The 10,466-nt window shown below is 64.4% G+C and overlaps 1 protein-coding gene across 2 annotated transcripts; it reads right to left on the bottom strand.

Annotated features, from left to right (window-relative positions):
- Positions 1-151: 151 nt before the first annotated feature.
- Positions 152-10,381, bottom strand: LOC311158921 (laminin subunit beta-2-like). Of its 2 annotated transcripts, none has more exons than XM_084214631.1 (33): positions 10,156-10,381; positions 9,819-9,982; positions 9,592-9,727; positions 9,326-9,399; positions 9,037-9,225; positions 8,898-8,961; positions 7,884-8,086; positions 7,676-7,796; positions 7,186-7,374; positions 6,936-7,115; positions 6,747-6,859; positions 6,552-6,631; positions 6,339-6,474; positions 6,010-6,165; positions 5,771-5,898; positions 5,571-5,688; positions 5,264-5,456; positions 5,047-5,190; positions 4,709-4,940; positions 4,470-4,633; positions 4,169-4,390; positions 3,434-3,648; positions 3,245-3,341; positions 2,804-3,176; positions 2,548-2,732; positions 2,231-2,472; positions 1,960-2,163; positions 1,723-1,867; positions 1,214-1,421; positions 992-1,133; positions 727-903; positions 491-653; positions 152-407 (listed from the first exon to the last, which is right to left on the bottom strand). In XM_084214631.1, the coding sequence occupies exons 1-33, from the start codon at positions 10,211-10,213 to the stop codon at positions 271-273; spliced, it is 5,352 nt and encodes a 1,783-aa protein (XP_084070757.1). In that variant the 5' UTR covers positions 10,214-10,381; the 3' UTR covers positions 152-270. The 2 variants fall into 2 exon arrangements, with proteins under 2 accessions (XP_084070757.1, XP_084070758.1); XM_084214632.1 differs by having other exon boundaries at positions 491-650.
- Between the last annotated feature and the right edge of the window lie 85 nt (positions 10,382-10,466).

Here is a 10,466-nt window from a genome sequence, read left to right as displayed (position 1 = left end):
AGCTCCGCTGCCGATTCCCGCCCCACCGCCCGACCCCGAGCCCCGCTGTGCCCCACACCCAGTGGCGGCCAGCTCCCACCCCGGGGGAAGCCGCTGCGGGCCCCCGTGGCGGACGGCCCACGGCACGGGGCAGAGGCGAGGCGGTCTTGCTCTGGAACTTTATTCACACGGGGGTACCCTGCAGCCCCCAGCCCGCCTACCGCTGCGGGGCAGGCGGAGGCCGGGCGGCAGGAGGCTGGGTGCTCCGGGGGGTCCAGACCCCTCCGGGGATCACTGGCAGGTGTTGTAGATCTGGACCTGCTGGTTGATGGTGGCCAGCACCTCCCTCATTCTGGCCTCCAGCCCGCCCAGCTGGGCTGCTTTGGCATCCAGCACCCGCTCGTTCCGCTCGTACTCCTCCTCCAGTGCTGCAGGGACACGGGAACATGAGTCAGCCTGGCCTCCCACCACTGCCCCCAGCACCGCCCCAGCATCCCCGCTCCGGCCTCACCTCGCAGCCGCTGCAGCTTGCCCTGGGCGTCCTGCAGCAGCCCTGCGGCCTCCTCCCGCAGCTGCTGTGCCCGGCTGCCCGCCTGCTGCACGCCCTGCGCCCGGTGCTCCACCAGCTCCTGTGCTGTCCGGTACCGGTCCCGAAGTGGCCCCTCCAGCACCTGCTGGGCAGCGGGGCCAGTCAGCCAGGATCATCAGGGGACCTCTGCTGCTACACTGGTGCCCCCGATCACCCACCTGCTTGGCCTCGCCGGCCCGGTCCCGTGCAGTGCTGGCTGCCTCCTGGGCACGTGTGGCTGCCAGGCTGTTGTTTGCACGTTTCACCTTCAGGGCATCAGTCTGCCTGTCCAGGAGCCCAATCTGCTCCATGGCACCTGCCAGCTGCTGCTCTGCACTTCCTGTCTGGGTCTGCATCTGGGGATGGTGGCATGGGAGTTCGGTGTGGTCACAGTGATCACATGGTGGGGAGGGGGTCCTGTGGTCGTAGGGATGAGGCTCTTACCGTGCTAAGGGCACTCTCGCTGTGCTGGATGTCACTGGCAGCCTGCTGCAGCGCCCGCTGAGCCATGCCCTGGGCTTGCCGCGCTTCCTCCAGCGCCTGCCGCACGGCCTCGGCCGTGCCCCGCACTCCCTCTGCCCGTGCCCTGCGGCCACACAGCAAGGCCTCAGCACGGCCTGGGCTGGGCTCCCCGGAGGGATTGTGTCCTCACATCCCTGGGCTCACCTGGCCCGCTGGGCGTCCTGCAGCAGCTGCCCAGCCTGCTGCACATCACTGGCTGTCTGCTCCAGGATGGCATCCACGCTGGCCAGGCTGCGCACCCGCGTCTTGATCTCCTCGGCCAGGCGGTGGATCTGGTCCGGTGCAGCGGGGAGTGACAGCTCCAGTACCCGACTGGCTACCACCTCAATGCTCTCAGGATCAGCCCCCTCCTCTGCAGGTGGAAGCAGTCAGTGTGTTCCCTACAGCACGCCAGGATGGAGGGGGCAGGCAGACCAAAGGGCAGAGGGAAACATGGAACACGGCAGGGGGGGCAGAGATGGCTGCAGGGCACAGGATGGTTTGGGCAGGGCAGGGACCAGGCAATGCAGCATGGGGCAGGTGTGGCACAACCCACATGCAGTGTTGGGACAATGCAGTGCAGTGCAGTGCAGGGTCAGTGCAGTGTGGTGCAGGTGCAGAGCCACAAAGCCCTGGGTAGGGGTGGCCAGCCCTCCCGGCATGCCGGCACTCACGGCTCAGGAAGGCCTTGACATGGCTGATTAGCTCCCTCAGCTCCTTGTTAGAGCTCTCCACACGGGCCCTGGTCTGGTTCGCCTTGTCCAGAGCTGCCTGTGCTCGCAACCGGGCCTCGTCTGCCTTCCCCTTGGCCTCTGCCACCTGAGCATGGGCAGAGACCCTTGGTGCCAGCCCCAAGGGCTGCAGAGTGTGGCTGTGCCACCAGATCCCGCCAGCACACATGTGTCACATACCTTGTGGGAGAGCTGGGCCATGTCGCTGGCAGCCTGACGCAGCTCCTCCTGGGCATGGCGTGCCCGGTCCAGAGCACTGTCAGCTTTGGACACAGCTCCACCACAGCTCAGACCCCCACAGCGTCGTCCCCCATCCTCATCCCGGCACCCGGCACCCCCACAAGGGCTCTCAGCACAGGGCACATCTCCCACCACACCGCAGACCTGCAAGGCAGCACGGGATCAGGGCAGTTCTGGGTGCCATTCCCCCAGTTCCCTCCCTGTGTCCCACCTTCTCGTTGAGCGGCTGCAGGCTCAGCGCCTGTGCCCTCGCTGCCAGGTCCATCAGTGCCCGCCGGCTGGCCGCGTTGTGGCGATTGAAGTCATCCCTCTGGCTGGCCAGGAGCTGCTCAGTGCGCTGCCGAGTGGCTGCCGAGGTGCTGACAGGACTGGGCACGGCACGGGTGGAGGCATCTGCCTGGCGCTCGGCCTCCTGTGACTCCTTATAGGACTGACGGATACTGTCATAGGCACCTGTGGGGGCAGGGACACTGTCAGACCCCTGACCATGGCCTGACCACCCTGGCCTGGCTCTGTGGTGTGGCTCACCAAGGAAATTGGAGGTTTTGAGGGTGTGTAGCCGCTGTTCCAAGTCCTGCAGGCTGTGGTTGAGGGCACGGGCACCCCGGTCCACAGTGTTCAGCACGTGGCTGGCATTGAAGTTGGCATCTTGAGCAGCCGTCAGCTCCCCTTCCACCCGTGTCAGCCTCTCAGTTGCCTCCTCGATCTGCCGCCTGCAAAGGAAGGGGGTGAAAAGCTGCCCCCACAGCTACCCTGGGAGCCGTGCCCTGTGCCAAGTGCTCACCGCAGCCCCTCCATGGTGTGTGTCAGGTGGGCAGCAGTAGCAGCAGTGGTGTTGCGGGTGGCCACCACATCACGTACAGTGGCCAGTTTCTCCTCCAGCTGCCGGAAGGTGCCCTCGAAGGCGCCAGCAGCCCCGGTGTGCTGCAGGAGGCTGGCCCGCTCTGCCAGCGCTCGGGTACGGGCAGCCAGATCCTGCACCACACGGTCCCAGTCCCCGAAGCAGGGGTGGCAGGGCTGGCAGGCAGGGAAGGTACCAGCAAAGCCCCGGGCACACTGGTCACAGCGGACTCCAGAGATGCCAGGCCGGCAGTCACAGTGGCCGCTGCTGCGGTGGCACTGGGCACTGGCTATGCCACGGGGGTCACAGTCACAGGCTGCATGGAAAGTAGTGTCAGGGCACCACAGTCTCCACTGTAGTCCCCCCACTGGCACCAGCTCTCACCTCGGCACTGCTGCCGTGGGTCACCCCAGTGGTGCTCCTGGCAGTCGGTGCAAGTCCGGCCTCCAAAGCCTGGCCGGCAGGAGCACTGCCCTGTGAACTGACAGACATGGCATGGCCAAGGCTGGCACTGCTGCAGCACACCCCCAGCCCCATCCCATCTCCCCAACCCCTGTCCCTGTCATGTCTCACCTGGTTGCAGGTGGGTGTCAGGGAGTGCTGGGGGTGGCAGGCACAAGGCTGGCAGCCTTGCCCGCTGGCCAGGTTCCAGAAGTTGGGGCTGCAGCGGTCACAGCTCTGGCCCTCCACATGGGGCAGGCAGTGGCACTGCCCGCTGTGCCTGTCACAGTGGCACTGCTGGGGCCCACAGGTGCTGGCATCAGTGCCCAGGGGGTTGCAGGAGCAACCTGGAACCAAGAGGCACTGAGCTGACATAGAGTTGAGGGAATGAGGACGAGGATGGGAATGAGATTGGGATGGAGATGGGATGGAAGTTCTGATGGGGACAGAGCAGGACTGGGATGATGATGGATGAGGGTGGAAGCAGAATGGAGACAGAAATTGGACAAGGATGGGGTGGAAACTGGATGAAGGTGGAATGTGTGCAGCATGAGGACCGCTGGTGGGGATGGGATGGAGCTGGGATCAGGGTCAGGACAGAGCTAGAAAAAGGACAGGATGGGATGGCAATGAGGACAAGAATGGGCATGAGAATAGGATGTAGATGGGATGGAATAAGTTGGACATGGGGACAGGGACTGGGCCACAGTGCTGGGCCTGGGCACAGGAGACAACATTGTTACAGGGCAGGGCTGCTGGGAATCCACAGCCCTGTGCACAAGCAAGGGCAGTCATTGGTGCACATGGTTCCCAAGGACATGTCGGGCGCTGGAGGCAAGCCTGTCTTGGCAGGCAGTGGGTACTCACGCCTGCAGCTGTGCCGTGTGGCATCCCCATAGAAGCCGGGCTGGCACTCGGCGCAGTGGGGCCCCGCGGTGTTGTAGAGGCAGCGCAGGCACTGCCCTGTGCGCCGGTCACACGCCTCTGGGTCCGTCACATCGATGTTATCGTGGCACTGGCAGGGCAGGCAGCGCCCACCCTGCAGAGGGTCCCCATAGTACCCAGGGGCACACTCATCGCAGCGGGAACCTGCTGACACAGAGCGCTGGGCAGTGCCTGGGGACAGGGCACCCCAGAGGGCCCTGAGTGTGCCGTGGCAGGTACCCACCTGTGTACCCAGGGCTGCAGTGGCAGATGACCTGTTGAGAGTGGCTGTCTTGGTAGCAGGAGGCAGCGAAGTGGCGGGGGGTGCTGGGCCCCTCAGGACAGGGGCAGGGCCGGCAGTGCTGCCCGGAGCCAAGTGCTGGGTTCCCAAAGTGTCCGGCTGCACACCTGCAGGCAGGAGGTCAGCAGGAGCCGGGGCTGCTGGCAGCACCATGCCCCAGTCTGGCCACGTACCCCACCTACCTCTGGCACCTTTCACCATCCGTGTGGTCACGGCAGCGCAGGCAGCTGCCTGTCCGAGGGTCACAGCTCTCAGCGTGCCCGTTGCACTGGCAGGGCCGGCAGACAGGGAAGCCCCAGTAGCCAGGCTGGCAGCGGTCACAACGTGGGCCATGGGTGCCTTCACGGCAGGGGCACTGCCCAGTGTTGCTATCACAGATGGTGCTCACTGAACCCTCACGGCTGCACTGGCATGCTGGAAAGCACAGCACCCACAGCGTCTGCCCCTGAGCTGTAGAGAGGGCCCCTTCCCCATGCCCCCAGCCCTGGGATGCCCAGGCTCCTCTCCCACTGGCACTCACGTCGGCACCCGCCAGGCCCAAAGCCAAAGGTTCCTGGGGAGCAGCGGTGACAGCGCCGTCCCATGACATTGGGTTTGCACTGGCACTGCCCTCCCTGGGGCTGGCACTCGGCACTGAGCGAGCCTTGGGGATCGCAGAGGCAGGCTGTAGGCAGAGAGTAGGGTCAGTGTCAGCTGCTGTGGGATAGGGGTAGGACAGGGTGTGGGGCTGTACTCACACAGCGCCCCGTCATGCAGGATGGCCGAGAGGCTGTGCAGGAGGCTGGAGCAAGGCTCAGCCACAGGTGAAGGCCCTGCAGCGTGGAAAGGCTGGGCACAGTGGTACCGCTCAAAGGTTTCCCGGCGCTCCATGGAGCTGGGGTCACCCGCAATGAACATCTCCAGTGAGGAGTAACGGGGCAGGAGCACCAGCTGCGGGCAAAGTCAGTGGGACATCATGTCCCTCTCTTCCTGTGTTCCCTATGACTGCATCCTATCCCCCTAAAGGGTTGCTGTCCCCCATCCCACTGCCCGTCTGCCCCTCACCGAATCAATGAGCACACTGGCAGTGGGATCCTGATGAGCAGCAGCACAGCCCAGTTCCAGGCGGAGCGTGTAGGAGACAGCCTGCTCCAGACAGATGGGCTGGGACAGCACCACATACCTGGATGGGGGCAAAAGAGAGCAAGGGCAGCCATGTGCCTCCAGTGAGCCCCAGCACAGCCCAACCCTACTGAGATGTTTACCTGGCACCGGAGGGGAGGCTGGTGGAGAGCTGGTCATCGGCAGGGATGGTGTTTCCACAAGGGCTGCTGGCGGAGACAGGGCTGGGGCGTAGCACCTTCAGCCTCACCTCCTGCCAGGCCTCTGGGTGCTAGCAGCCAAGAAGGGGCAGTGTCAAAAAGCCTCACCATCTGGAACTCCCCACCACTACCTCCCAATGTGGCAATATATCACACTGCTGGCTTCACCATCTGGTGCTCACCTGTGGCTCATAGCGGATGACCACATCATACTCGGTGGAGAAAGGCACATCACTCACGTGGAACTCCACCCAGCCACCTTCCAACATGCGGGCAAAGCCTGTCCCTGTCCAGGAAGCTGGACGGTCTGGGGGCGGCTCACGCTCCACTACTGAGCCCTGGTGCAAGCAGGTGTTGTGAGATGGGACCCTAAAAATCACCTTGGCCAGCAGGCACTGCTCTGCCCTGAGTAGGGAGGCAGACCACTGCCTGCTGGTTTGGGCACCCTGCAAAGGGGCACCCACTGCACTGCTCTGCCTGATGTCCTCCCCAGGGACACCTTCAATCTTACCTGATGCAGCCGTGCATCCTCCGCCTCATAGGTGTAATGATCCAGGTTGATGCGGTAGAAACCGGTCTCCACCTGTTCACACTGTCGTCCTATCACATGGCTGCGGCACTGGCACTGCCCTGTCCCCATTGCACACCTGGTACCCCAGCAGACCATCAGCCCTGATGCCAGGAGGGGATGCCCCTTGCCCTCTGCATCCCCACAAAGACTCACAGGTTGTTGCGAGCACCTCCCACATCGCAGTCACAGGGCCGGCAGCCTGGGATGTCGTGGCTCAGTCCCCAGTGCTCGGGCTGCAGGGTGTCACAGGATGTTAAAGAGCAGAGTGTCCATGCAGGGCTGCACAATATCAGTCTGTCTACTATTGTCCTGAGCACTGTGCATGGGCTGTGGCACAGCCCCACTCACCAGGCACTGGCTGCAGCTGCGCCCAGTCACCAGCCGCTTGCAGAAGCACTCCCCACTGACATGGTCACACCGGCTGCCATCAGCCACCGTGCCACGGGGGTCACATTGGCACCCTGCATAGACAGCCAGCAGTTTCCAGCAATGCCAAGCCACGTGCCCGACCCCAAGAGGTGCCACCCTGACACCTACTCTGGCAGCCTTGTGGGTTGTCGGCGCTGAGGCCGAAGAAGCTGGGTTTGCAGCGGTCACAGCGGGGACCAGACACATGCTCCTTGCAGCGGCACTGCCCCGCAATCAGGCCCCTGGCTGGGTCATCAGCACTGTCACACAGCCCACCATCCAGAGAACCCTCAGGGTCACAGTCGCAGGCTGGGGAGACAGGCAGGGTGAGCACTGTAACCACCAAAGCACCACCCCGCACAGCCTGTCCCACACTGACCTCGGCACACCGCGGGGTCCCGCAGGTCCTTGGTGGGGTCCTTGTAGTAGAAGGGCTTGCAGAGGTGACAGCGGCGGCCCATGGTGTTGTGCTGGCAGCCATCACACACACCCCCACTGGTGTTCCCCGTGGCCAGGAACACGGCCATGTCAAAGTGGCAGCGCCGTGAGTGCTCGTTGCAGTCACAGCCTGCAGGGACAGCACCGTGATATGGCATGTGGCACCACAGCCCACACCTGGCAGGCATCACCCCAAGCACCAAACCTCCCCTGCTTGGGCTCTTGTTGCTCTGACATGCAGCACCACAATCCCAAACCTCCCCAAAGTACAGCCCTGGCACCCCAGACACCCTCAACCAGTCTGTATGATGCCAGTCACCACCAAACCACATCCCACAATACAACACCCCAAAACCCCTGGCACAGCACAGCCTGGCAGCTCTGGCACTAGGATCACTGTGCCAGGAGCTGGTGCCAGCAGGGGCACTCACGGCGACAGGCGTTGGTGCTGGAGCCCTCGGCCGGGCGCCAGGGCAGGTCTTGGTAGAAGTCCTCGCAGCGCTCGCAGTTCAGCCCCTGCGTGTGGTGTTTGCAGACACAGCGCCCGTGCACCTACCAGGATGCCACGGTGAGGGACTGCGGGACTAGGCGGCACAGCTACCCAGCTCCAGCAGGGCACACAGGCCTGGCTTGCCCTACCATGCCATCGGTGGTGGCAGGGGCCCCGCTGAGCGGAGCGCACTCAGAAGCGTGCCCGTAGCAGAAGCAGTTCCCACGCATCACCAGCTCGTAGAGCGCATAGTAGTACTTCTCCCGGATCTCCCGCCGTGAGTCCAGCAGGTTGTCCCCCAGAGTGTGCAGCTTGGTGAGGTTCACACGCAGGTTGGTGACACGCAACAGGTCTAGGGCAGGGAGAGACCCCTGTTGGCACAGGGTGGCTGGGTACATCTGTGCACAGCTCACCTCTGCCAGGCACACCTGGGTGTCCATGCAGGGCTGCACAATATCAGTCTGGTCTTTTGTGGTTTTCTATATCACGCAGTATTGGCTCAGGCTTGTGCATAGTTTGGCTCACAGGCACGTGGTTGCATGTGGCCAGGCTGGGCTGCACATAGCTGTGGGGGTTCAGCTCCCACACACGTAGCTGTGCACAGTCTGGCTGTGCGTGGGCTGGGCTCTGTATTCCCACAGCAGAGGCAGGCTGGGACCCCACCAGTGCAGAACAACACCCTTGGCACAGCACTTTTACGTGTCTCAGGGCACTCACCACTGGGGGCTGTTCCCAAGAGATGGCTGTGCCTGGGGTAGTGGGCTCAGGGACCTTCCCTAGGGACCTTGGGAAGACAGGATATCTTCCCCAGAACTGCAATTTCCCAGCAGCCCTGCCCTGCAGATTCCACCCCTCCTGCTCCCAGTCTAAATTTAGCCTAGGGTGGGTGATTAACCCACTGTGTCCCATGCCCAGCCTGACTTCCCATCTTGAACCACAGCTGGTGCTGGGCTCAGCCATGGCACAGCCATCCTCCTCCATTTAACACAATGCAGCCTGATCTTCAGCTGCTCTCACAGGGCAGGGTGCAGAGGGGCCCAAGACCCCGCAGGCTGGAGCAGGTCCTGATCCCTATGAAGGGCCCAGAGCAGGGAGAGAGCAGCCAAAATAGCTACACCCAAAATAGAGCAGCCAAGCAGGAGCCCAGATGGCTGGCAACTCACTTTGGATGGCAGGGCTGTAGGGGTCCCGGATGGGAATGGCAGGGTCCAGCACCCTGTAGATGACCTGGAAGGGACAGCAAGGTGATGAGAGCAGTGCAGGGGATCCCCTGACTCTCCTGGGACACTACGAGGGCCTCACCTCCCCCTCAGTGGAGGGCTCGATGTCAGAGTAGCGGGACTCGCAGACGACATCATCGATGCGGCGTGGGGGCCCATGGGGGACGTGGGGAAAAGAAGCAGCGCAGTCGTAGGCGAAGTAGCGATACACTTTCCAGGTGTGCCCAAAGTCAGCTGAGCGCTCCACCAGCATGGCCGCGGGCCGGAAGGTCTGCGAGACAGCCGGGTGGGACAGGGCTAGCCCCACAGTCCCTGAGGGCATCTTCCATCCTGTCCTGTCCCAGCCTGGATCCCCACACACTGGGACCCACCTTGAAGGTCATGATGAGGTGGGTGAAGTGGAACTCGGCCTCCAGGTCCAGCTGGATGCTGACATGCTCCACACCTGGGGGTGACAAGTGTGACAACTGGAAGCACCCACTCACAGGTCGTGGGGGCTCATCCCCCCCACCCGGCAGTGGTCCAGGGGCGCGGCCACGGCCACAGGCTGAGTCACACTTCCTCAGTGTGGGAGGAAGGGAAGGAGAGCCCCCCCGGGACAGGACAGGATGCTCCACCACCCCCACCCACTACTCACCGTTCTCTGACTGCCACCAGGCTTTCTTGGGGCGGGGGGCAAAGCTGGTGACCACATTCTCGATGCGGTGGCTCTTGGTGTTGGTGCGGGCATCGTAGGGTCGCCGGGAGTCACAAATGAAGCACTTTTTCTCCTCCTGCGAGTTGGAAGGCTCAATGAAGCGTGTCTCCATCCGTGTCCCGTGCCCCTTATCCTTGTCTTGTCCCCCCGGGTCCCGTCCCACTCACCTGGAGGTGGCTGACGATGCAGTAGGGCTGGGGCCGGCGCAGCCCGCAGGTGGAGGTGGCACTTAGGCGGGCTGCTCGCCCCACCAGCAGGTCCCCGGTGGCCGGGTAGCAGCTGCCGCGGGCACAGCCCTGGGGGGAATCGGGGGCCAGGGCCACCCCCAGCCCTGCGGAGCGGCGGGCGGCTGAGGGCGCTGCGGGGCCGGGGGGGGCCGGAGCCGGCCGGGTTTCCCCCCGCCGCGCCCGGGGCCCCTTCCGCGACCGCCCGGAAACAGGACGGCGGGGCCGGGCCGGACCCTGGCGCCCACCGGCCCCGCTGCGGCGCGGGGCGCGGACTCACCGGCCAGCAGCGGCAGCAGCAGGAGGACGGCGGGGCTCCGCTTCGCCGGGCTCCGCATCGCGGGGCGCGACGGGGCGAGACGGGACGGAAAGGGGCGCAAAGGGCGCGCAAAGGGGGCGCTCGGCAGGTGCCCGCCTGTCCCGTCCCGTCCTGTCCTGACTCACCGGTTCCCCTTCTCGTTCGCGTTCCCAGTCCCTTCCCTGTCCCCTTCCCGGTCCCTCCCGGCCCCTCCGAACTGGCGGCAGGCACAGCGCTCGGGGCTGCGCGGAAAGCGCGGGGCGGATCCCGGCTGGAGCGGGGGAGCGGGCCGG

The sequence above is a fragment of the Fringilla coelebs genome (assembly GCF_963513975.1).
Source record: "Fringilla coelebs genome assembly, chromosome: 13".
NCBI classification, from domain to species: Eukaryota; Metazoa; Chordata; class Aves; order Passeriformes; family Fringillidae; genus Fringilla; species Fringilla coelebs.
This window is presented reverse-complemented; position numbering and strand designations above follow the sequence as displayed.

Excerpts from the sequence above, each read along its gene's own strand:
- LOC311158921 (XM_084214631.1), bottom strand. The coding sequence starts at position 10,213 with ATGCGGAGCCCGGCGAAGCGGAGCCCCGCCGTCCTCCTGCTGCTGCCG. Across the intron at positions 9,226-9,325 it reads ACCTCATCATGACCTTCAAG|ACCTTCCGGCCCGCGGCCAT; the intron begins GTGGGTCCCAGT and ends GCTGTCTCGCAG. Across the intron at positions 8,087-8,897 it reads CTACAGCCCTGCCATCCAAA|ACCTGTTGCGTGTCACCAAC; the intron begins GTGAGTTGCCAG and ends TCCCTGCCCTAG.